The following is a 25,886-nucleotide window of genomic DNA, read 5'->3' as shown; positions in this document are numbered from 1 at the left end:
CACAACCACATAGGGAGAGCAAAGTATGCGGCACGTGTTTTACATTCCATCATCGTACGCGGCGTTGATCTATGCCCTGACCACGGGGTACGCGCTGTTTGCCTGCCTCTACATGGCCGGCGTCCTCCACTGGAGCGATATTATGGTGACGTCATGCGGGGAGCACCACTACGAGTTCTGGCCTAGCATCAGCGCCACGATCGGTGACATGATGCCGGAGAGGCAGACGTGGCGGGTGGCCTTCGCCTTGTGCGCCCCGTTCCGCTTGGGCGCCAGCATCTCTTTATTCAACGTCTTTTGGCAAAGAGCTTCACGTGGCATGGCGGACCTGTACGGCTTTCGCAGCTCGTGGAAGGCCTTCCTGAGCAGCAACGCCTTCTTGGCGCTCCTGGCACTTTGGGCTGATATGTGGCGACTCATCGGGGCCTCCGTGTATTCTGTAGTGAGCTCGAAGGAGTCGCTCACTTACCACAACCTTGGCTTCTGCCCCTACCTCCCCTTCTGCCTTGTGCTGCAGGTGGCCGTGACGATGCTGGTGCGGCGCAATCAGTTCAACATGGCCATCTACCCTACCCCGCAAGACGCCGCCGCCTCGTACGCGGTCAAGCGCGTTTGCCTCTGTGGCGAGGTCGTCGGTACCGTTGGCGTCGTCTGCTGCTACAGCTACTACCTCCGCACGTGTGCAAACGGCTCACTCAGCTTGTCGAACATATGCGAGTGGGTGTTCTCCATCTTCAACATCATCTTTGACGGCTCGGCTTGGTTTGACTTAAGGCAGGAGGGCTGGTGGCTGAGCGGGCCGCCGAGTTTCTACCGGAAGCTTTATGCTCGTCGCGCCCACCGCGCTAGCGGAGCGAAGTCGCCGCCGCGGGTCAAAGGCGCGAAAGACGGCGCCAAGGATAGACATGCTGACGGCGACGTCGACGTCGGGGCGCCGGTTTTCAACGGCGATGGCGACGCGACGCCAGAGCGCGACAGCGGTGCTGCTGCCGAGGATACGATGCCGCTCACCTCCCCACCGCGTACCACCACGGGCGAGTTCTTCCTCGATCGCAATGTCATTCTGCACCGCTTCAGCTTCTGCAGCGCGCCGTCGAGGCTGTCGTTGTGGATCTGCGATCTGTACTGGGCGCACATGTTTTTCGAAATGGCGGTGCACCTCATCCAGCACATGTACTTTATGCCGCTCATCGCCATGTCGCTCTCGTGGGAGGTGTCCTCGCTGCTGGTGCTCGGCGCTCCGTGCCTGTTGCGCATCAGCGCCTTTCGTCGATGGGCCACAGGGCCGTGCATCTGTGCACGGACCTGGCTGAAGCCATCGCATGTGCCGATCGGCCTCAGTTACCGCACGGTGCCCATGTACATTCTTTTCTACGCGCTGGCGTCGATCTCCCACTTCCACCAGGTCATCCGCTGGAATCCCGGCAAGAAGATTCTGGTGGTCGCGGTGGGTCCACTGTTCCTCTCGCTGGCGCTCTACACACGCTTTTTATACCCCTCCACCGTGACGCTCAAGCGTGCATGGGCGGTGGGCAATGAGGACAGCCGCCGCATGACAATGACGCTGCCGCTCGGGTTGGTTCTCTGCATGCTTCTCCGTGTGCAGCATGTGGGCGTGTCGCCCTTCTTCACAAACCCCTTCTACGGCAGCATCTACGGCATCTTGCTGGGCCTGATCTTCACCACCATCATCTACCGCCATGCCATGATGGGCAATACGCTGAAGGAGGAGGTACAGCAGCAGTGCAGCGCGCCTTCTGCCGCGCAGATGAGCGCGACGACACCGCGGATGCGCGATTCGCATCGTGACAGCGATGCTGAGGAAATCCAGGACTTTTACGTGAGCACCTCGAGCGGCGGCCGTGACGCCTCGCACACCGACTGCATTGGCAAGAAGGTCGCTGACGGTGCCGATATCCGCGGCGTCCACTTTAGTCTGAGCCAGGTCGACGAGGTGAACGAGAACACTGTGTCGGCCATCGCCACGCTTTACACGCCGCCGTCCCCGGCGCTGCTCGGTGTTTTGTGTGGGTGCATCACAAGCATCGGCATCACGTTCTTGATCTGCCCCAACTACATTCCACGCATGCTCGCGGTGGAGCCTTTCCCAGCGAATCTCGTCATCGCAGGCGTCTTCACAGCTGGGTTGTACTACTCTACGGACGTCCTTCCTCTCGCGCTCGTGCTGCTGCGTCCCAAGGGCCACCCTGACATCGTGCGACGCGCGCTCTACGCCGTCTTTGGCGGTTCCTGGGCCCGCTTCGGTGTGCTCTTGGCTCTCAACACTACGCTGATGCTTTTTGCCACGCGGCAGACAAACTTCACGTATGAGGTGCCGCACGACGGGTACCCCGTGACGATGGACACGCCGAGGGCGCAGGTGGATGTGAAGTACTGGGAGGCGCAAGAGACATTTTGGGGTAGCAAGCATGTGGCCTTCATGGGCGGCCTCGGCTTCACCTTCTGCATGGGTGTGCTCTTCCCCTTCGCGATGGAGGTGACGTGGGCGCACCAGCGCGACCGCCGCTTTGCACAGATCGCGGATGCGACGGACACAGAGGCCGTTATCAGTCACGAGTGCTCCTTCTTCGTGTCCTTCGAGTTCACCTGGCTCCTATGCGTGACCTCCTTCTGCGTCCTCTACGCGCTGTGCATCTCTTACCCGTTTGTGCCGATGGCGTGGCTGGTGCGCGAAAAGTCGCGGCCTCTCATCCTGGCGCATGTCGGCACGCTGTACCTCACCGCCTGGATTGTGGCGCGTCGCATCCGCAGCTCTCGCGCGGTCGCCGCTGCCATCACGGATGTTGCTGCGGCGCGGAAGCAGCGCTCCATCCAGATGATGGTCATCATCATCATCGCCTTCTCTTTTGTGTGGGTGTTTATCGGACGGGTTACCATGGGCGGCGCCGATGCCACATTCCCAGCGAACAAGAAGACGGCCATCCAGTTCCAAGAGGAGGTGCTGCACCTGCACAAGATGCTCATTGAGCTGCGCAGGGAGCGCAACATCATCACGGACCCCTACATGAAGAAGTTCGAGACGATCTACTACCAGGAGCGATTCGAGGATGCAATGGCGAGCATGGGCAAGAACATTACGGAGTCGAAGGACGGCGTTCCGGTGGACCCCAAGTTCAATCTGACGCATCTCAGCCGCGAGGACCGCATTGACGTCTGGGAGGCCGCTAAGGCGATGACTTTCTTCTCCGGAGCGATCTGGACGGTCCACTTTGGGTTGGACAACTACAACGTCGACTCCTTCTCCCGCATCGTGGAGGAGCTGCGCAAGACGGAGGCCAGCGTGATCGGGCTGCTGGAGAGTGACAGCATGCATCTCACGAACGGCAACCGCGACATGGTCGACTACGTTTCGTACCACCTCGGCTTCCGCTACACGGACTACGGCCCCACCGCCCTCGACAACACATACGGATGCGCCCTCGTTACCCGCTACCCCATCCTCGACGTGCGCCGCTACGTCATCCCATCCCCTCTCGGCGAGTTGGCATGCGTCATTCACGCGGTGCTGGATGTGTACGGTCTGCCGGTGCACACGTACGTCGGCCACTTCGGCAACACGGAACACTGGGCGGACGGCTTGCTGCAGTCCCAGTTTCTCGGGCGGCTCGTCCTGTCGAATCCGGGGCCGTCCATGTGGCTCGGCTACCTTGTCACCCATCCCGGAATGAAGGAGCGGTATCAGGAGTACACAGACCCGAAGGCGCCGGGCAAGTTTCGCGACGCTGGGCTGGAGATGTACCGGCAGCACCCGTGGGCGCGGCTGTGGGATCGCGGCGGCTACGAGGAGGAGCTACCGGTGCCCACAAAGAAGCCAGTCAAAAAGACAGACTTTGACATCGAGGTGAAGTTTCAATACGTAGGCTATCTGGAGGAAGGCATGCAGGTGGACAGCCACTTTCGCCGCCCGCCAGCGGACAAGCCGCCACGCCATTTCTACTACAATGACACCGGCCGTTACACGAACGCTCACCCGCGGTTCGAGTTCATGGATCGATATTGCCAGTACTGCCTATACAAGACCGGCGCTACGGTAGACGAGGTGGTAGGTGATGCGGGGAAGCTGCAACCTTACCAGGTGCGCCTGTTCGATTGGTGGCGCATCGTCGACCACGGGGTGGAACTGCTGTCCGACACGGAAATTCAGGTCATCCAGCTCGCGTTCGAGAAACGTGCGTGAAGTAAGCGGATTGGAAATGTGGTTGCGACGCGAAAAAGCGACGAGCACCGAAGAAAGACACTCAGCAGGGAGGGCCGGCCGTATGTTTTCGCCATCATCCTGACCTCCGCAAGGTGAACACGTTGCCTGCTCTCGAACTTGCGCGTCCATATGTGCATGGACACTATACTTAGGCTTTTCATATATATATATATATGTCTGCCTGCTTTCCTTCTGCCCTCTTCCCTGAAGGAGTTTGTGATCACTTCATCTGTTTGCGGAGGTGTCGTTTTGCAAGGATAGGGATGTGCTCTCGCGGTCTCTATGCTTGAAAGGTGCTGGGAAGCGTTGCTGGTGTGCATGCATATGACGAAAGGAGGGAGGAGGGGGCAGCGGCGGCGGCCGGCAAGCCGCAACGCTTAGTGCTGCTGCTGCCTCTGCCGTGGCCAAGAGAAGGAGAGAGGCCAGGTCGCACATAGGTTCGGGTGGTTTCTCTCTCTCTCCTTCCGTTGTAAAAGATGCTACTCCTGCTCTGCCTCACGCCTTGAGCGCAGTGAGCGTGTGTCGGCGGCGTTTGCTCTTTTCCTCTTTCGTTCCTGTGCGTTATGTGTGCAACGCGTTGGCGAAACCTTCCCTCCCACCCCCTTCGTCTTTTCCCCCGGTTGGTGCTTCTTCGGCAACCATGTCTTGCCCACCTAGCGTGCCTTCCCTTTTCTTTTCATCGTTGAATAAGACGACATTTTTCTTCCCTCTTTCCCCCAGAACTTGTCACTTCTTGCATGATGCGCATGACGCCGCACTTTTCTGTGTGCGTGTGTGCTAACGTGCTATTATTCATGTCGCTTATTTTTATTTTCGTTGTTGCTGTTGGGCGGTTTTCTCTCTCTTATTCGCGCGTTTTCCTTGTGTCTTTTCGTCTTATACACGAAAGAGGCGCGCTCTTTCCATTTCCATCGCTCTCCAAGAGCGAAAGGGAGCGGGGCGCACACACGCACACACACGCACAAGGGAAGAGAGAGAGAGATCGATTTTCTCCTACGCAAGCGCACTCGCATCCCATCGCACCTCTGCGCATGGTGTGCACGCCGTCACGAAGCCAGCACGCAAGTGACAGGCGCTTTATCGTTTTTCGTCTTTCCCAGTCAATAAAAAAGAAAGAACGCACGCATCATCATTGCCGTCGTCATCGTCATTGTCACCATCGTCGTCTCCCACTCTCTCCTCTGCGTGTCACGTGCGGGTCCATCTCAGGCGATTTTCTCGTGTTGCGTGCTCGGTTTGCCTTTTTCTTTGGTGATCTCCTCCTTTCTTTCGTTGCCTCTGTCGTTGTTGTGGTGCTTCTCCTTGGCGCTCTCTGGCAAGACTGAGGTGGGGCCTTCGTCTTGGCAGCGCTTGCCCGGCGGTTGCCAGCACACGCGCTTGTGTATTACGCCCTCTCTCGTAGTATGCGCTGATTGAAGTTGTCTCTCCAGTGCATATCTGAGGGACAATGACACCCACACCCACACGCGCACGCGCGCAAGTTCGCCAAATGGAGAAGGAAGGGGGGGGGTGGACACTCAGTGATAGAGCTCGCCTCGGCTTCTGCTGCCTTCTATCTTCCTCTTTCGCTCCTTTTACTGTGCCGACGATGGGGGCGCGTTTCTGCTGCCTTTTCCTTTTCTCGATTTGGGGTTTGATTCCTAGTGCTTTTCTCTTTTTTTTTCACAGCCAGCATATTCCCTGTTTCTGTCGGTCACCTCAGTCTGTGGCATCACAGGGCCCAGTACCGGCTCTTTCTGGGGAAGTCAAGCAGCCTGCCCAGCCTGCCCTCGGGGGTACGGACTGGCGGACTCGTGGCGTCGGCGGACAGGTCGTTGCTGGCGCCGTGCCGAAGAGACGTGTGACCATGGTGATCACGCTTGTGCCGGCTCACTACGCATCGTGTCGACCATTTCAACAGGTGTACACACCCGCCTGCTGTTTTTCGGCATTCGCGGCGTTGCAGTGATGTCGAGCGTCGTTCTGGGCTTAGCCTGCGGTGTACGCAGTGGCATTGCGGTGGGCTGAGCGGCGCCAAGCGGTGTTGGTCGGCCCTGCTGCTTGGCATAGCCGTGGTGCAGCAGAGGCAAGGCGGAGCCGTGGTTGTACGTGCGTATATGTCTGCTGACTTGTCGGGAGGGGGGCTGGCATATAATGGACACGGTGGGAAGCAATCGTTGTATTTCTTCATGGCGTTCTTTTCTGATTGAGTGTCGTGTTTTTCTCTGCGCGTGAAAAGGATGGGCCACCACGAAAATAAAGGTGCGTGTAATTCTGCGGGCCTGCGACGACTGGCCTTCTAGATGCAGACACACACGCGCCATCGCCGCGGACATGCATCTTCAGCCGTAACCGTGGCGTGTGTGGAACAAGTCTTGGCCGCCCTCACGGAGATGCGTGAGGGTGTTTGTGCTGGCGTGCGCGGGGTATGCGACGCATACGGTCTGCCCAAGTGCGCTGGGGGTGGTGCGGGGGGTGGAGGGGCGTAGGAGGAGGGGACGCTCCTCTTTTTCAGCCGTGGCGAGGGACTTCCGTGGTGGGGTGCGCGATGACCAAAGACTTTAGCGTCTTTTTTTTTCTCTCTCTCACGTCCTCCCTTTTCGGTTTCCGCTGATTTGGCGCGTGCGCTTGACCGATCGGCCATCACACTCGCGCGTGCATGAGCGCCACTTGCAAACCACACCTTACCTCTCCGCGTCTCTTGCTCATCGCACCTCACGACTTGTCTTTCAAGGAAGAGGGACTGGCATCTGTAGTGGAGTCGATCACGTCGGAGGCTTATTGCCTGTGTGGGCGGCTTTAACTGTCTGAAGTGTCCCCCCCTCCCCACCCCAAGAAAGCCTGTATCCCAGGGATGTCGCGGAGACCGAGCGGCTCGTTTGGCCGCAGCGTCAGCGGCTCCAGCCAGCTCACCAGCACAAGCGGGAGCGGCGGCGGCGACGCCGGCAGCTCGACGGCGGCGCCACAGGCGGTGTTCTGCGTGAACCCCATTTTCTTTGAGAACTGCGGTGCGCTCTTGAATGCGCCGAGCGGGCTGACGACGGCATCCGTGCTGAAGGTGCTGCAGAGCACTGGCAGCAAGACGTCGATTTCTCTCGCCAAGTGGAAGGAGACGGCCATGACGGTGCTCGGGCTGCGCGAGTCGACTGCGTACGCCATTTTTGACGTCTTCTTCGCCTTAAGCGGGGGCTGCATCCAAAATACACCGGCCTATTTGGGCGGAGAGCGGACGAGTGTGGCTCAGCTGCGGCAGGAGAGCAACCGTGCCCTGCTGCAGAGGATGGGCGGCGCCGTTGATCAAGGTCGCTGGCCAGCCGCCTCCACCGCGCGACAGGTGAGCCTGCCGGGGCTTCTTATCTTTTTGCTCTGTCAGCTCTTTGTAGAGCGCAAGCGGGCGGGCGCGCCTAACAAGTTCACATCAGAGGCAGTGGCCGAGTACGTGCGGCAGCATCTGCACGACTTCATCAGCGCCGTCGCAGTTACACGTGCGTCTCGTCTGACCATGGCTGACGCGGCGGAGCTTGGCTATCTGCTCCGTGAGGTCGTGAACGGTGTTGAGCAGCCGTTCGGACCCAGCATCAGCTTTCTCTGGCAGTTTAACGAGAAGACGATCGACGTCGCGGTTCTCTCCCAGTACCTGCGAGTGCGCATCCGCTCCAACGGCGAAATAAAGAAGGTTGGCAGCGGCACCGCGACGGTAGCGAACGCCTTTGGCTTCAACAACATCACCATCCAGAACCTAGCCGACACGGTGCACATCACGCCGTACGCCCTTCTGCCAGATATGGCGTCCCGTCTGCTGTCATCTAACTTGACCATCTCGAACTGCTCGCAGACGCACATCTATGCCCCGTCGGTGCTCCCTCACACCCTTCTTAGCTCCCTCACGAACTGCACTGTCTCACTGGGCCCGGTGAGCGGCGTGCTGAGTGTGCAGAACTGCCATCACTGCTCCATCTCTGCCCTTTGCGGGGCGGTCATTGTGAGCAACTGCACCAACGTGACGCTATACGTGTGTGTGAACACACCGCCAGTTCTCATTCCGAATGAGGGCTTGAACGGCGATGTGAGGGCATCGGGAACGAGCAGCAACAGGGTAAACGGTGCAACATCCGTGTCCTCCGGGGGAGGGGTGCGTTTTGCTCCGTACAATTCTTTCTACCCCGCCATGGAGCAGCACATCAGCAGCTCCGGCATCAGTCCGCTACTGAATGTATGGAACGTGGGGCTGCCTAATCACGAATCGATTCTGCCGCCTTCGGAATTCCAAAGCGTGCCTTTCCCCTTGACGCAGTCCGCCAACCTCAGCAACGTTACCCGTACAAACCCATGCCCCCTACCGGCGCCGTATCGTGACGCGATGAACCGCCGCCTACAGCGACTGCGTGATGTGAACGATGCGATTGCTAGTGCCACCGGGCGGCTGAGGGAGGTGGGGCGCAGCGACCTTGTGGATGAGCTGCACCAACGTGTCACATCCATGTTTCGCGACTGGTTGAAGGAGACGGGGCAAGAGCACGTCTTGGCGGACTTGACACACACAACTGCGCCTAGCAAAACGGTGGGCTGAGGGGCATAGAATGAGGAGAGAGAAAATAGAGATGTGTGGCTGGGTGTGTGGGTCATCGTGGGGCCTCTCCGAAGCTGGATTCGCTGTTGAGTAAAGTGGAGAAAACGGTGCAGGAGAGAGAGACAAAAAGTATGGGCGGGTTTTGGCATCGAAGTTCGAAGGGGAGGGGAGAGAGGGCCACAGGGCGATGAAAAGGGGGCCAGATACTATGAGTGTTGACGTATTGGCTGTTGCAGGGAACGGGGTGCGCGCGTATGTTATGGCTCGCCCACTTCGACAACTCTCTCCCCTACATCTTTTTTCGAAGCACCGACTGGCCCATGGAGTCTTGCTTGAACGGCGGTCCTTTGCCGCTTTCACTTTTCCTTCGCTTGTCTCCAGCAGGTGCACTCTCTCTCTCTCTGATGAGGCAATGACGTCTGGAGTAGATACATATACATGTTTTATTTTCATCCATAGTCAGCTGTGAACACCCCAGTGCGTGGTATCCTCAGGGCCCAGTACACCCCGATTCTGTGGGGAGGCTGAGCAGAGCCTCTCCCTCTTACCCCTGTCAGCGCCGCTCCACTTCTGGTGATGACAAGGTCAAGCACCCGCGACGTGGGGAGGTCAGAGCGATACATTGCTGCGGATGTCGGCGGGCAGGCCCTGAATGATGTTGCGTCGGAGCGACCTGCAACAGTGAACACGCTTGTGCCATCCACATGATGGACAACGTGTTCGCGTGACTCGAGCGTGTATCTCACCCCGGCCCTCACACTGCCAACTGGTGGGGGAGCCTGCGCCCCCCTCCCCCCCTCCCCCAAGGGGGCGGCACCACGCGATGAGGGCTTTGTGACAGGGGGCCAGCTGTGTGTGTGTGTGCAGAGTGTGACTGATCTTGTATGGCAGGAGAAGGGGAGGGGAGGGGGCACACGTTAGACACAAGCGACAACAGAAGCAGCAGCAGCAGGAGGAGCTGCGCTCGTTTTTTTTTTCGCCTTCTCTTGCTTGCCAATATCTTGTGCCTTGATGGAGAGTGTGGAGGCGTCTTTGCGCGTTCCGCACCGTTTCTTCTTCGAATCAGCCTTCGACGCTGCACTTGGACTTTTTGTATGGGTGAGGTCGAGTGATGAAGCGGCGGGGCGAGAAGCGGTGGCTCACGCGAGTGCCGAAGCATGCTCCCCCTCTCCGCCCCCGCTGCACACGGCGATTGCCGTCTGCGTAGAAGGTGGGGAGGAGCAATGGAGGAGGCGCATCACGGCTGTTGTTTTGAAAGTTTCTCCCTTTTACGTTGTGCACGTGTGCTCATTTGGTCGCCTTCGTGGTGGTGTTTTGTTTCAATTTTCTTTTTTTTCGTTCTTGCTTCCCGCGCGTACGTGTTGGTAGTCTTGCGCGCGCGTGCGTCTCTGTGTTTTCTTAGCGGCTTCCCTCTTGCCATCCCCCTGATCCGTATATATGTGCGTGAGTGGGGAGGGGGAGAGAGGCGCGGGGGAGAGGGAGGGGGCGGGGGCGGGAGTGTGTAGCCGTGCGTCTGTTTGTGCGTGCGCCCTTCGGTATCTTCTTTGTGTTTTGTTGTCTATCTGAAGCTGTGGCGCCTTTTTTATGGTTCTTCTTTACTGTATTTCCTCCTTCCTCCGTCCGTGAGGGCCCTCTGCGTTGGGCCTGTGACCTCTCGAGTGCTCTCCCTGTCTTTCTCCCTGCATCTGCTTCTTGTTATTGTTCGCCTTGCACAGTCGCCGCCACATCAAGAAAAGTGTGCGAGAGAGAGAGGAAAGCAAGGGCACGGAAAGAAAAAAAAGAAAGGAAGAGAATACCACAAGCGCCAAGTGAGCGATTGCATGAAGGTGCGTAGGCGGGTGGGGACGCGACACCAACAGTGATGCTTTTTTTCGTGATGGAGAAGTTGTGCAGTGAACCCGAAAAAAACAAAAGAAGGTCGTTTTCTTTTCGTTCTCCCCTTGTGTTCCATCACACTGGTGCCTCCGCGTTAGCTGACCCTCTCCCTTCCTTTCCTCCTAAGGCCGATCGAGCCCACCGAGGCTGACTATGTCAAGTGGGTGTATGTGTGCATACCTGCGCTGAAGCTTCCGTTATGGTGCTCTTGCTGATTAGAACGGTGCCAGCGATGAAGAGAGCAGGTCTTCTACAAGCTAAGGTGACGCTTCTGTTGCAGCTGAAGCTGAGCGCAATGCTTTTGCGGTCATGTAGGCGGCCACACACGCAACGGCGCAAACACACAGAAACATCTTCACATTTGAGGATGACGTGTGAGTAGTGCAGCAGCCTGGACAGATGCTCTCTCGAGTTTTGTCAGGCATGCGGACCTTCGTTGTTTACCCTCCATTTCTCTTCACTCCTTAGATGTGCGTCTCCCTCCCTCCCTCCCTTTCCTCATTCCTGCGGCTCCCGCCATCGCCTTTGCTCTCTCCGGGACAAATACATATGCATATATATATGCATATATATGTTGGCCTGCACTCCATCTGAGTGCACGCGTGGCGGCGCATCCACACATTCACAACGCCATCTCCTAGCCCTCCCTCTCTTTTTTTTTTCATTTTGGCTTCACCACGCTGCCGTTACACACGGCCCTCAAGTGGTCGCTTGTGTGTGTGTGTGTGCGTGCGTGTATCCTCCTGCGTCCCTTCGGCAAACTCCTACGCACTCTCTGTGATCTCTATAAAGGAATTTTTTTTCTGTATCCGTTCCGCCGCCATTTGCCTTCTCTTCCTTTCCTCTCTTACCTCACAGACACCGTTGACTGTGCGCCGGGGGCGTGAAGAGAGGGCAAGGTGGGAGGGGGACAGAAATCAGGGGGCAGAGACGATATGCACGCGCGTGTGTGTGTGCCGCCCTCTCCTGTCTGCGTTTTCCTTCCTCACTTGTGGTTTTCGTTTTCGCTTGAACGCTTATTTTTTGTTATTGAGTTTTTCTCCCGTTTGAGACGGCGGGTAGTCTTGCGAGAGGATACACACAGTCACGCGGACGAAAACACTCCGGCGGGCCTCTGGACACGCACATGTCGGGCCTTGTGTCGGTAGAGTCGCAGCTGGTCAGCACCGCGCAGCGCCACTTCCACATCCGTTGTGGCCATGTACAGTCTCGGCGCGGTGACGGCTGGCTGCTGATCTCTTTTGCGCCTCTTGGGCCCGATGCCAGGCTAGAGCTGGAGGTACAGGCACTGTGCAGCGCGCTTGTGCGCGATGTTACTGGCGGCCGCGGTGCCTCAGTGCGGCTCACCGGCGAGGATGAAGAGACGCAGTTTGGGAAGTTGGCGGACAAGAGCGTCTCCTTCGCAAAGCTGCTGCGCCAGTCGGGTGTGTCGCTGGGCGTAGGGAGTGATCCGGGCAAGGATGACGACAACAGCGCGAGTGTGGATGCACTTCCAAACGCTCCTGGTGTGGCGGAGATGGTGGAGATGCTCTACCACGATGTCGTGGCAGAGTCTAAGCAGGGCGCACGCGCCATTGTGCAGTTTCCGTCCCTTCTGTGTCCTCAGGGGGCCCGCTGCGACGTTGCGCTGCAAGGCGCGATCTGTGTGAAAGCGTTTTCGCGGACTGCCTCGCCCCTTGTGGCGGAGGTGGAAACTGCCACTCCGACGGCCGCGGTGACCGGTAACGCTGACGACGATGACACGGACGACGAAGCGGAGACGCTTGGCGATACGGCTGACGGTGGTGCGCAGGCGCCCCACCGCTCTCACGCTTCGGAATTGGAGGATAAGGCGACCGTCGTAGAGCCGAAGTCCACTGTGAATGGTAAGGCTTTCCGCAGCCTGGATGACTCGATGCTGCGAAACTCGTACAGCTCGCTGAAGCTGCCAGAAGGGGAGCTGGCGAAGGTGTGGATTGACACCCGTGTGTGGGCACAGGCACTCGCGTCGAATGCCGGCACCTCTGTCGAGGCCGAGCTACCAGCCGCGTGGCGTTCTAGGACATTCAACCTTGCTGAGGCTCCCGAGGCGCTGCGCATGGTACACCGTACGCTGGCCCATTACTGGAACGAAAACCGCGCCGCGAACAGAGACCGCGTCAAGGTCACGACGTTGTCACTGCTGAGCATCGTCTCAGGTGACTTGAGGGAGTACCTGCGTGGCCAGGTGGAGCTGTACGGCCCTGACTGGCGAGCACCATGGCGGATGCCTGTCGAGGAGCTGAGCTGCGCCGTTGACCTGTGCAAGCAGTGGAGCAGGACTGTAGCGCGGTTGGTGCGGCAGGACTGGGTCGGCTGGGAGGGCCACATGTTCTACGACGAGAGCTTCGACGCCTTCGCGCAGCGCCTGCACACAGTGCTGCGGATTCGTGAGACGCTTGCGAGCATGCAAGAACTGGGCGAGGCGATTCCGTCCACTCTGCATCCAGAGCACATCTTCGCGGAGGTGAATGCTGTCGACATGCGCGGTGTGTCGACCACAGCGTGGGAGTCACGGGTTGCGCAGTTTGAGAAGGAGTTCTCTTTCGCCGAGCCCGCCCTGCGGAACCGCGTGAAGCAACTCTTTCAATCTCCAGCTTCGGACGCGCAGCTGCGTCTTCTACGGAAGCACTGCGCGCTGTTGCGCCCCTGCGAGGTGCGCAGTGCTGTGACTCGCGAGATGGACGGCGTCGCCGCGTACCTTGTCGAGCAGCTGAATCGCATGTACGCGCGGTTTGAGAACAACGGCCGACGCGCGACGACGCCGCTGCAGAAGCTGCGTGCGGCGAAAGGGTGCGCGGCAGAGTGCGTGATGGTGCCCGAGGAGGCGGCCAAGGTGTTTGGCGCCACGGATGCGCTCACGGAGAAGGTGACGGCCCACGCGCGCGAGCTGATTCTCAAGGCAGCTCAGGAGGAGGCGGTCATCATGAAGGACTGGTGTGCATCGGTGGAATCGACTGCAAAGAAGATGCTCGAGCTTCAAGACGCTGTTGTGGTGGCCAAAGCTGAGGATGCACAGCTGCAGCAGCAACGACCGTACCTGCTGACGTGCACAGTGCACTTGTCACTGCGCAAGTTCGTGCAGGAGGTGCGCAACGTGCGGGCGTGGCTGAACGATATCGAGGTGCGACAGGGCCAGGAACGGCGCCGTGGCGGCACTGTGGATCGCGGAAACAGCACGGCGCAAGATGAGTCGGCGACGGCGTCGCAGCTCTGGCGGCTGAGCAGCAGCACCGAGAGCGCGATTTGCGCCTGTGAGCACCTCTGTGCCGCAGCGCTGCGTACACAGCAGTGCGTCGCCAACCACAACACCGTGATTGCGCAGATTCTCCCGTGCACGCGCCGGATGCTTCTCCCTGCTATCGAAAAGAGCATGTCACAGGTGCTGTACGACGACACCGCCACGAGAGCTGTGGCCGTTGCAAATTACCAAGAGCTTGAAGGCGCCAACCTTCGTTTCCAGAACACAATCGAGGCCCTCAGCAACGCCAACCGCCAGGTCCGCCGCTTTCACGAGGAGTTCGGCCAGCACGTGATTGCCCTCATGGGCGTCGACCTCACTTCGCACATGGAGCAGTGGCGCATCACCGTCGACGACCTGCGCAGCAGGATGGAGGACTTCCTCGCGAGGCAGCACTTGTCAGACCACGAGGACTGGCGCCGGCATTGGGATGGGCAGATCTACAAGGCCCTCGAGTACCAGTATCGCCGCGGCTTGGAGAGGTTGCACGAGGAGATGACGGAGTTCAAGGTGGAGTTGGTACTGAGGCAGGGCGTTGTACACTTCAAGCCCAGCTTGGAGGCCATCCGCGAGGCCTACTACGTCAAACTGCGCGAGTTTGTCAGCGTACCGCTGCGCTTCCGCGGCTTGCAGCCTAAGCGGCAGGACGCGAGCACGCCGTATGAGATGTACCCCTTGATGCCACTCACCAACAACGACCGCATCCTCACAGTGCACACGAAAGCTATGGAGCTCTTCGCGAAGCTCAACCGCGTCCGCAAAGCATTTCGCTCGCACATCGTCGTTGGTCTGTGCGGCATCAACGGCTCGCCTCACCTGGACTCGATTGCGGATGCGTGGATGGAGAAGGTGGCCGGGAAGATCAGCCAGGGCTTTCGTACTGTGGAGGACCACCGGGAGAAGATAGGCAAGATCGAGGACGTCATGAAGATTGACTGTTTTGCCATCAGCACCGTTCCGGTGCGCGCGAGCATCGAGGAGCATCTGCATCGCCTGGAGGAGGCCCTCCTGAACGGAATACGCCGCCACATCCAGACCTCGCTGAATGATATCGACGAGTTTGTGCTGGGCGTGTCGAACATTGTGGAGCGGCAACCAACAACCATGGACGAGGTCGGAGAGTCCAATAAGCGCTACAAGGAGTCGTTGGAGCAAGTCAGCATCTACGAGAAGAAGCTGGAGGAGGTGCTGGAGCAGAACAAGGAGCTGCGCAACCATGTCGGCACCTCCATCGACATAGGCGCCACCCGCACCCGCTGGGACCATATGAAGGACGCGATGGCGTCTCACACTAAGGTGATGGAGGCTGCGGTATCGAAGATGCGCGTCTCCCTCAACGGCCTCATCCAGCGCTTCCTGAAGGATGAGCAGCGTTTCGCTGACGGGTGGAAGCGGCAGAAGACGCAGCTGATGCAGGCCTTCCTGGGCAAGGAAGCCAAGACCATTCGCAAAGTGCTGCTGTCCCTCAAGGATCAGCTGCATGACCTGGCTGACCTCGAGCTCCAGGCTAAGGAGCTGGAGTCCAAGTGCGAGTTCTTTGGGCAGGTGAAGCCGGTCTTTGGAGTGCTGCGAGACACCAAGAAGGACGTGCAGGCGACGAGTGCCATGTGGTCGCTCTACGACGCCTTCGAGGAGGAGCTCGAGAAGCTGCGCGCCGAGGACTGGCTCACGTTCCGCGCGCATACGTTTCAGTTCGAGGACTTCTGCAAGGAGTGGCGAACGACGCTCAACGAGAAAATGAAGGAGAGCCACAGCGCCGCCGTGGAGGACGTGGCCGGGGAGGGCAAGAGGAGGAAGTCGAACAAGGACAGCGGCGACACTGCGAATACAGCTAACAGCGCCCACAACCCCATCGCGGTCTATCTGCTGAACATGATCACGGACTGGGCGAATGTGGTGCCGCTGCTGAAGTTTGTTCGCGGCGAGGGCTGGATGACGGAGCACTGGAACGAAATGTTTCGGCTCCTCAACATACCCAAGGAGACGACCAGCACAAGCCTTACGTTCGGCTTGATTCTCGACCACTACTCGGAGCTGCTGGCAAAGGAGGGAGAGCTGAAGCACCTGCACGCCCGCGCACACGGCGAGATCCAGCTGCGGGAGGCGTTGCAGGACATGCGCAAGTGGGCGCTCGAGGCTGTTTTCAACCTCACGGCACCGACGGAGAGCGCCAGCAAGGTGCGCCTCATTACGGACTGGAAGGAGATTATGACGCAGGTCAGCGACAACCAGGCCCTCGTGAACTCGCTCAAAGACAGCCCGTTCTTTGTGCACTTCGCCGACGAGGCGTCTGGTTGGGAATCGAAACTCGTTTCCCTCTCGCAGAGCCTCACGTTGCTGAACAGCATTCAGCGTCGGTGGGCGTATCTGGAGCCCATCTTTGCCCGCGGCGCGTTGCCGCACGAGCAGGCCCGCTTCAAACGCGTGGACAAGGAGTTTGTTGGCATCTTGCGCGAGGTCGAGGCGGACCCGCGTGTGATGTCTTTGGTAAACCAGACGGACGTGCATGAGAAGCTGAAGGGCATCCTCGAGCAGACGGAGCGGTGCCAAAAGTCACTCATAGAGTTCCTGGAGGCGAAGCGTGGCAAGCTGCCGCGCTTCTACTTCATCAGCGACGAGGACCTTCTCGAGATGCTCGGCCACAGCCAAAACCCGTCTGTGATCCAGGTACATCTCAAGAAACTCTTTATGGGCATCCACGCCGTCACATTCAGCAGCGACAACACCAGCATCACGCACATGATTAGCGCCGACGGAGAGGAGGTGGCGCTGCGCAGGCCGGTGGCGGTTACTGGCAGTGACGTGGAAGACTGGCTTCTGGCACTAGATGCGAGCATGCAGGACACACTGCACGAGCTGCTCATCAGCTGCGTCAAGCAGCCAGACGCGACCACAAAGGACAGTGTCCTCGCCTATCCGTCGCAAATCCTTCAGGTAGCGCAGGGCGTGCACTTCGCTAGGGAAGCCGAGGAGGCGATCGTTGCGCAGTCGCTCAACGGGTTGCTCGCGTCGCTCCGTCGGCGGCTCGACCGACTCGTCGCCATGACGCCAGAGCTGAACGCGCTGCACGTGCTGAAAGTGAAGGCGCTTATCCTCGACACGATTCACAACATTGAGGTTGTCGAGCTCCTCATGAAGCGCAACGTCCGCCGCGTGGACGAGTGGTGGTGGACGAAGCAGTTGCGGTACCGCATGTCTACGGATGGCACGCACCGCTGCACCGTCCACATGGCCGACACGCAGTTCGACTACGCGTACGAGTACCAAGGCAACGCGGCGAAGCTGGTGTACACGCCGCTGACAGACCGCTGCTACCTCGTCCTCACCAAGGGGATGGACCTCGGCTACGGCGGCAACCCCTACGGCCCCGCGGGCACCGGCAAGACAGAGTCGGTGAAGGCACTCGGCTCGGCGATGGGCCGCCAGGTGCTTGTCTTCAACTGCGACGAGGGCATCGACTTCAAAGCGATGGGGCGCATCCTTGTCGGCATTGTCAAGTGCGGTGCGTGGGGCTGCTTCGACGAGTTTAACCGCCTCAAAATCGATCAGCTTTCCGCCATCTCACAGATGATCCAGGTCATTCAGCAGGCCCTCAAGAACAAGGAGCCGAGCTGCGTGCTGCTGAACAGTGAAATCACGGTGAACACCAACGCTGGCATCTTCGTGACGTTGAACCCTGTTGGAAAGGGCTATGGCGGTCGTACGCAACTGCCGGACAACCTAAAGCAGCTCTTCCGCGAGGTGGCGATGAGTGTGCCCGACATCGAGCTCATCACATCGACGGTGCTCTTCTCTGAGGGGTTTACGCATGCGCGGGCGCTGGCCAAGAGCATTGTCGCGCTCTACCGCCTCTCTGGGCAGCTCATGAGTCGACAGCAGCACTACGACTGGGGCCTGCGCCCGCTGAAGGCAGTGCTGCGACTGGGCGGTACGCTGCTGCAGCGCTGGAGGAAGGAAAACGCCGGCGCCGCAGCAACTCAGACGATTGAGGAGGAGCTCATCTTGCAGTCTCTGAACATCAACACCATCAGCAAACTCACCTTCGACGACGCGCGAGTCTTTCAAGGACTGCTGCGCGACATCTTTCCTGGCGTGGAGTCGCGGGACGTCACTTACAAGGAGCTGGAGGCGGCAGTGGCGAGCGCCGTCAAAGCACTGGGCTTGCAGCCGATTCCCGCACAGCAGAAGAAAGTGCTTCAGCTGTACGAGGCGCTGCAGCAGCGCACGGGTGTGGTGCTGGTGGGCCCCAGCGGCAGCGGCAAGAGTACCCTGCTGAACATCCTTCGCAAGGCCCTGCAGACGATGCAGATTGAGGTGCCCATGCACGTCATGAACCCCAAGGCGATGACGCGGCGTCGTTTGCTCGGCTACATGGACGCTGACACACGGGAGTGGTACGACGGTGTCCTGACGGCGGCGGCGCGCGACGTTGTGAAGCAGCCGAAGGAGGCGCGACCGTGGGTGCTGTGCGATGGCGACATTGACCCGGAGTGGATCGAGTCTCTCAACTCGGTGCTGGATGATAACAGGCTGCTGACGATGCCGAACGGCGTGCGTATTCAGTTTGGCACCAATGTGAACTTTATCTTCGAGACGCACAGCCTCGAGTATGCGTCGCCAGCGACGGTGTCGCGCATGGGTGTGCTCTTCTTCTCCGAAAAGGATGTGCAGCTGGAGGCGGTGGTGGAGGCCGGCATGGCGTTCAAGTCACTGCATGCAAAGAATGTGGTGCAGCCACTCATCCTCAAGTATGTCTTCGCCGCTGTCGACGAGGCACAGCGACTGAACGACTTCTCTGTTGCCACGACGCGCATGGGTCTGCTGCAGACGTGTCTGCTGCACGTGATGCTAACCAAGAATGCGCAGGACTTCGCTTACTCGCTGGTACGCGGCCTGTGCGGATGCCTGAATGCCGGCAGCGCGGCGAAGCTGGCGGGCTGGATCTACACCACAATGGGGCAGAAGCCGTGCTCCGACAGTCGCCCGTTCGACACCTACTGGGACGACACGCTCCAGCGCGCTGTAGAGTTTACGGCAGACCTCTCGACCCCGGTGACCCCAGCCGAGCTGCTGGCGGGCCGCCCACCGGTGGTGCAGACGGTGGAGGTGAAGCGACTCGTCTCCACGCTGCAGCCGCTCTTGGATGATGGCAGCTGCAAACCGTTTTTCGTTGTCGGGCCGGAGGGGTGCGGGAAGGGCGCCTTGCTCGACTACGTCTTCTCCACCCGGCCAACATTGCGCACGACGACGATCAACTGCAGCGCGCAGACGGGCTCCACGCACGTGATTCAGAAGATCGAGCAGGCGTGCGTCTTGGCAAACACAAATGCCGGGCCCATGTACCGTCCGCGCGAAGGGGAGCGGCTCGTCATCCTTCTCAAGAGCGTGAATCTGCCGAAGGCGGACAGGTACGGCACCGTGGAGCTGCACTCCTTTCTGCAGCAGCTTATCCTGTACAACGGCTTCTACAACCAGGACCTCGAGTGGGTGGGGGTTGAACGCGTGCAGATCGTCGCGAGCATGAACCCTACTCCATCGGCCGGCCGCTACCCGGTCACACCGCGGCTACTGGCGCTCGCCAGCATCGTGACCGTATCCTACCCGTCCAAGACGAGTCTTGTGCAGGTGTACGCCACGTACTGGGCGAGTCTGTTGCAGCAGACGAACATTGGCCAAGGCAAAGACTACGAAAAGGGCACGCAGCTCGCGCATTTCATGCTGCAGGTATACGACAAGGTGCGTCGCCAGTTTGAGGGTGAGGAGTACGCGCACTTCTCCTTCAGCCCTCGCCACCTTACCAAGTGGGTCACCAACGTACTCCTCTACCACATCGACACCCGCACCACGCTGCCGGCGGTGCTCGCCTATGAGGCCAGCCGCATCTTTACCGACTGCCTCCCGAGCGCCGAAGACCGTAGGCAGGCGCTGCGGACCTTCTCGGAGCAGCTCGCCACGATCGGCTACGCGATGCCGGCAAAGGAGGATCGCTTCACCACGATGTTCGTGACTTGGTTTGACCCGGAGAACGGTGCCGCCGCCGTTGCCGCGACTGGCGATGGCGCGAGAGGCAACAGAAGTGACGGCGGTGAAGAGGCTGGCGGAGCTTCCGCGGCGGCGGCGACGAGCCACCGTGCGGTGCTTAAGCTGGTGCAGAAGAGGTACGACGATGTGCGGAGCGAGGCGGAGCGCGGACTGCTGCAGTACAGCCGCGAGTTCAAGGAGCTCCACGTCCCTCTCATCCCGGAAATTTTGTGCTGGGTGACCTACGTCGACCGAGTGCTGGCTCGCCCGGGCGGCCACCTCATCTTGGTTGGCAGCACCGGTGTCGGGCGGCGCAACGCCGTGCTTCTCGCTGCGCACCAGCAACGGCGCGAGGTGGTATCGTTCAACATGACGCACGACTACAACCTCAAGCAGTTCCGGCTTGACCTCCGCGGCTTCATCCAGCGCGCCACGGTGCAGAATATGCCGCTGGTCCTCCTCATCGAGGATCACAACATTGTCGACGCGGCTTTTCTGGAGTACGTGAATAGCCTGCTAAGCAGCGGCGAGGTGCCAGGGCTGTTCTCACAGGAGGAAATGGAGACGATGTTCTCATCAATGCGTGACGAAGCGGCCAGCGATGGTCACATGGGGGCGATCTACGCCTACTTTGTGGAGCGGCTGCAGCGCAACCTGCGCATTGCCCTCATCATGGACCACCGTCACGAGCTCTTCATGAATCGCCTGCATTCCAACCCAGCCCTCATGAGCAAGTGTGAGCTACTGTGGATGGGGACGTGGAGTGGCGACATGACCAAGACAATCTGCAAGATGTACCTGGCGGACGAAATCGCCGCGCTCGAATCAAACCCGACGAACAAAGGCTTCCACGTGCACCGCGAGGTCAACGCCATTCACGAAGGCATGGGCGTCCGCTCCACTCCGCATGATGTGCAGGTGCTGCTCAGCACATTCCGCGCCATCCTAGCCAGGAAGAGCAGCTCCAGCAAGGATAAGATGGAGCGGTTGGAGGCGGGTTTAGTGAAGCTGAAGGAGGCCGAGGAGAGTGTGGAAAAGGTAAAGAAGGACGTCGCGGAGAAGAAGAAGGATGTTGAGAGGATGCAGAAGGCGGCGGACAAGGCGCTGAACGAGATCCAGTCCAGCATGGAGGAGTCCCAGGAGCAGCGTGACGAGGCGGCAACCCTACAGGAGCATCTCAAGGAAGAGCAGACGCTCATTGCGAAGAGCCGCGGACAGGTGGAGGAGGAGCTTGGGAGTATTAAGCCAATGATGGAAGCCGCGCGTGACGCCATCAGCACCATCCGCAGCGAGCAGCTCAACGAGATCCGCTCCTTGCTATCCCCGCCGGAGGCGATCCGCGTCGTTCTCGAGGGCGTCCTAGCGTTGCTCGGTGTGAACGACGTCTCGTGGCAGTCGATGCGACAGTTCCTCGGTGAGCGTGGTGCGAAGCAGCGTATTCTCGACTTCGAGGTCAAGAACATGACCCCCGACATCCGCCGCCGCGTCGAGAAGCTGCTGCGCGACCGCGCCTCCTTCTTCAAGGCCGAAACCATTCAGCGCGCCTCGGTGGCGGCGGCGCCGATGGCGGAGTGGGTCAAGGCGATGGTGGAGTACTCAGCCATCATGGAGCGCATCTCACCTCTGACGCAGCAGCTGGAGCAGCTCGAGACGAACCAGAAAGACGGCGCCGCCAAGCTCGAGCATCTGCAGAAGAGGCTGAAGAAAATCGATACCAAAGTTAAGGAGCTGCGCGAGGGCTTCTCTGAGAAGTGTAAGGAGGCAGAGCGGCTCAGAGGTAAGCTGCAGGCCGCCGAGGAGGAACTGATGACGGCGAAGGACCTACTGGACAAGCTGAATGGCGAGAAGGGTCGATGGGCCACCGAGGCGGCCGCGATCCGGGAGGCGAACAACACGATGCCGAAGCGTGCCCTCGTCGCCGCCGCGTTCCTGACTTACCTTGGCCAAGAGACGGAGGGCGGCCGGCGCCGCTTTCTGAAGATGTGGTGCGACCGGCTGGGCTTTCCAGATGTTGTCGAGGTGACGCACTTCCTTCGAACCGAAGGAGACCTCCTCCAGTACAAGTCCGAGGGTCTGTCGGCGGATGGACTCAGCCTGGAGAACGCGGTGGTCATGCTGGACACGGAGCAGACGCCGCTCGTCGTCGACCCAGCGAATAAGGCGGTTGAGTGGATGCGAGAGCACCTGAAGAGGGCGAACACCGTTGTCGAGACGATTTCACTGCACGACGAGCGCTTCACACACACGCTCGAGCTTGCCATCCGCTTCGGGAAGACGTTGATCGTCACGGAGGTGGCCGACATCGCGCCTCTGCTGTACACCATCCTGCGCCGCGACCTCGTGCCTGCTGGCGCGAAGCGAGTGGTGCAGGTGGGCAACAAAACAGTGGAGTGGCATGACAACTTCCGAATCATGCTCTTCTCGCGGCAGTCGGAGCTGCGACTGTCCCCCAGTGCCGCGGCTCTGGTGACGGAGGTGAACTTCTCCGTGACGAGCCTCGGCCTCGAAGACCAGCTTCTTGGCGTCACGCTGCAACAGGAGCGACCGGAGCTGGAGAAGCAGAAGGTGGAGCTGCTCAAAGATGAGGAGAGTTTGCAGCTGCAGCTCAACAAGCTGGAGGAGCGTCTTCTCAGCGACCTCGCGGAGTCGCAGGGCGGCTTGCTCGAGAACACGAAGCTCATCAAGTCCCTCAACGAAGTCAAGGTGCAAGCCTACAACATCCAGCAGTCCCTCGCGCGCTCGCACGAACTGCAGGTGGAGCTGGATGAGAAGCGCGAGGTGTACCGCCCCTTCGCGCACCATGGAGCTCTTCTCTTCTTCATCGTTCGCGACATGGAAACGCTCAATCACATGTACCAGTACGGTATCAGCGACTACATCGCCCTCTTCACGCAGACGCTCAAGACCTACCAGGGCGACGACGAGGCGGGGGCGAAGGTGCAGGCTCTGATCGCGAGCTTCACGAAGACCTGCTTCCACAGCGTGGCGCGTGGACTGCTCAAGAAGGACCGCATCGCCTTCGGGCTCCACGTCCTGCACGGTCTGTGGCCAGCCGAGTATCCGCAGGATCTGTGGGGCGCTCTGGTGGGGACCATCACTAACGTGAAAGCGATCGAGGACTCGCAGTTGCCGAAGTGGGCGCCGCCGTCCAGCAGGATCAAGTACGCCAGCATCGTCTCCAGCGCGGCCGGGCAGGCTCTGGCGGAGAAGTGGCACGGGGGCGACCCGAGTCGGTGGGCCGCCGTCATGAACCACGCCACACCGGAGAGCGAGTTGGGGCCACGTGCCGCGGGCAGCAGCACGGACGCGAGCGCGGCCATCTCAGACATGGAGAGGCTGCTGTGGATCAACACGTTTCGTCCGGACCGCGCGCCCGCCACCTCGCTGCAGATCATCCTGCGCAAGCTGGAGCTGGCGTCGCTAGCCCCCGTTATGTCCCTCGAGAATACGATCCTCAGTAACGGCGCCACCGCCCCGATTCTGCTGATCACCTCGAGTGGCGCCGATCCGAGCATGGAGATACAGGATGTGGCGACGCACCTCGTGGGCAAGGAGCGCTTTGTGCAGCTTGCGCTTGGTGGTGGCCTGACAGACAACGCGCTGCAGCAGGTGCGGCGCTGCGCCGTGCAGGGCGACTGGTTGCTGCTCAAGAACCTCCACCTCGTTCTGGACTGGGCCTCCGTGCTGGAGAACGAGCTGTGCTCGATGCCCCCGCCGAACACGAGCTTCCGCCTCCTCCTCACCACCGAGCCGCACGACCTCTTTCCCAGCGTGCTGTTGCGCATGTCGAACAAGGTCACTGTGGAGGCGCCGCCGGGGGTGAAGCAGAACCTGCTGCGCACCTACAGCCTCTGGGACAGCGCGTTTCTCGCGGCACAGTCGCACGCCGGCGCGCGGCTTCTCTTTGGACTTGCCTGGTTCCACGCGGTGGTGCAGGAGCGCCGGACATATGTGCCGCAGGGCTGGTCCAAGTGCTATGAGTTCTCGCCGGCTGACCTAAAGGCGGCGACAAATGTGCTGACAAGCTTGGCAACGAAGTCGCAGCTGGACTGGGTGACGCTTACTGGCTTTCTGGAAACCTGCCTCTACGGCGGCCGCCTCGAGAACGCGGCGGATGAGAAGGTGCTGCAGCTCCTCATCCAGACGTACTTCAACGAGGGCGTGCTGCTCAAGGAGAAGTCGCCACTGTTTTCCGGCGTGACGGCCGCGCACGCAGGCGACCACGATAAGATGGTGGCAGTGCTGCAGGCGAACATGCCCGACGTCGACCCGCCGGCGCTGCTCTGCATGTGCGACAACGCGGACCGCACCGTGCAGGAGGACGCGGCACACGCCACGCGCGAGTCACTCCGTGAGCTGTGCAAGAAGGAAAGCACGGCGCTGACGAGCGGCGAGAAGTGGCGAGAGCGGCTGAGACAAGTGATGGAGGTGTGGAAGGGCAGTGGCATTGCGGCGAATGGCGTTCCGCAGACGGTGTCGAGCCACACTCGTGACCCAGAGCCGATGGAGGTCTTCTTCATCAGCGAGGTGAACTTGCTCACCGCCCTCATCAAGGATCTGTCAGCCTTCTTTGATACGTTGCACGGCGTGGCGGAGGGAACCATCATCCCTGACGCGGAGGTGCGCGCTGAGGCGACCGAGCTGATGAGCGGTCGTATGCCGAGCCGCTGGCTGGACCGCATGGACGGTCCACAGGAGGCAAAGGTGTGGCTCGCGCTGCTGTGGCGCAAGTACAACACGACACGCGACCTCGCGAGGGCGCCGTTCAGCACGACGGCGGCGTACGACCTCTCGTCGCTACTGCGGCCGCAGACCTTTTTCAACGCCCTGCGGCAGCACACGGCGCGCGTGACAAAGGCGCCCCTCACGGACCTTGTCTTGCTAGCCGCAGTGGACAATGTGGCGCACGGGAGCGTCATCGTCAAGGTGGCGGCGAAGAGTCTGGTGATGCAGGGAGCGGCGCTCACGGGCGACGGCCGCCTCGCGGCTGTGCAGGCTAACTCGCCGTCCTCCGTGCAGCTCTGTGTAGACATCGCCGTCAGCTGGGTGCCAGCGGTGAAGGTGAAGCACTCCAGTGAAAGCGTTCTCATTCCAGTCTACGCGGACGCAGAGCGCCACACAAGGATCTTCCCGCTGCGTGTGAAGTGCGCCGGCGAGGCGGAGGCGACGAAGGCGGCGCTCAACGGTGTTGCGTGCTACCTGGTGAGCCTGTAGACCTGCGCCTTCATCAATGCCTCGGTGCTTTGGTGCGCGCTTAGCGGCGACAGTGCAGGCGGGTGAGGGGTGTGTGTGTGTGTGGGGGGGGGGGCGCAGACCCCTTCGTTTTTTTTTTGTCCTCGCGCCTTCGGTTCACGTCTCCCTTCTCGCGCATGCTTGTCAGGGGACATTGTGAGTGGCGATCACGTGTGTTGCCGCAGCGCCGTGCTTGTATCGCTAGCGGGTAGAAGGGATGGTGCGCGGTGTGCACATAATGGTGTGTATGCTGGCGCGCGCTGGAGTTTGGGTGCCTTCTCATGGTTCTTCACTCCGCATGCGCATCGCTGCGGAAGGTGTGCGGCGAGTCCGTGGACGCAGGCCGCCCCGCTTCTTTTTGCTATGTGCTTTCTGTCACTTGCTCGTTGATTCGATGTTTTACAAGGGGCTATACGACCAGCTCGTGCTGGCGTTTTTGCTTCCCCTGTTTCAACCATTATAGAGAGCCTTCAAGGGCTTTGAATCCTCTTTCAACAACACCGCCACTTGATGCCGTGAAAGCGGAAACACCACGCACACAACAACAGCAGGGGGATGTGCGGTGAGGCACCCAGCGCTCACCTCTCTCTCACCACAGTAGCAGATCCGGGCATGGGAGTCGGTGAATGGCTCGCGGGGCAGGCCGCGCCACTCACGCTTGTGTGTGTCGTCGTCGTCGTCTTTGCTTTGGTGGTGTGGGGGGGGGGCGGAGGGCCAAGGGGAGAGGGGGA

At 60.1% G+C, this 25,886-nt stretch overlaps 3 protein-coding genes across 3 annotated transcripts; all 3 read left to right on the top strand.

Annotated features, from left to right (window-relative positions):
• Positions 1 to 25: 25 nt before the first annotated feature.
• LINJ_27_1670 (conserved hypothetical protein) lies at positions 26 to 4,198 on the top strand (the record flags this gene model as incomplete). Its single annotated transcript, XM_001466363.1, has 1 exon — positions 26 to 4,198. One exon carries the CDS (start codon positions 26 to 28, stop codon positions 4,196 to 4,198), a length of 4,173 nt encoding a protein of 1,390 aa, XP_001466400.1.
• Positions 4,199 to 7,052: 2,854 nt separating this feature from the next.
• LINJ_27_1660 (conserved hypothetical protein) lies at positions 7,053 to 8,768 on the top strand (the record flags this gene model as incomplete). The annotated part of the gene is made up of 1 exon (XM_001466362.1): positions 7,053 to 8,768. One exon carries the CDS (start codon positions 7,053 to 7,055, stop codon positions 8,766 to 8,768), a length of 1,716 nt encoding a protein of 571 aa, XP_001466399.1.
• Positions 8,769 to 11,769: 3,001 nt separating this feature from the next.
• Positions 11,770 to 25,137, top strand: LINJ_27_1650 (putative dynein heavy chain; the record flags this gene model as incomplete). Its single annotated transcript, XM_001466361.1, has 1 exon — positions 11,770 to 25,137. The coding sequence occupies one exon, from the start codon at positions 11,770 to 11,772 to the stop codon at positions 25,135 to 25,137; it is 13,368 nt and encodes a 4,455-aa protein (XP_001466398.1).
• Between the last annotated feature and the right edge of the window lie 749 nt (positions 25,138 to 25,886).

This window comes from Leishmania infantum, chromosome 27 (assembly GCF_000002875.2).
Source record: "Leishmania infantum JPCM5 genome chromosome 27".
Taxonomy (NCBI): Eukaryota; Euglenozoa; class Kinetoplastea; order Trypanosomatida; family Trypanosomatidae; genus Leishmania; species Leishmania infantum.
This window is presented reverse-complemented; position numbering and strand designations above follow the sequence as displayed.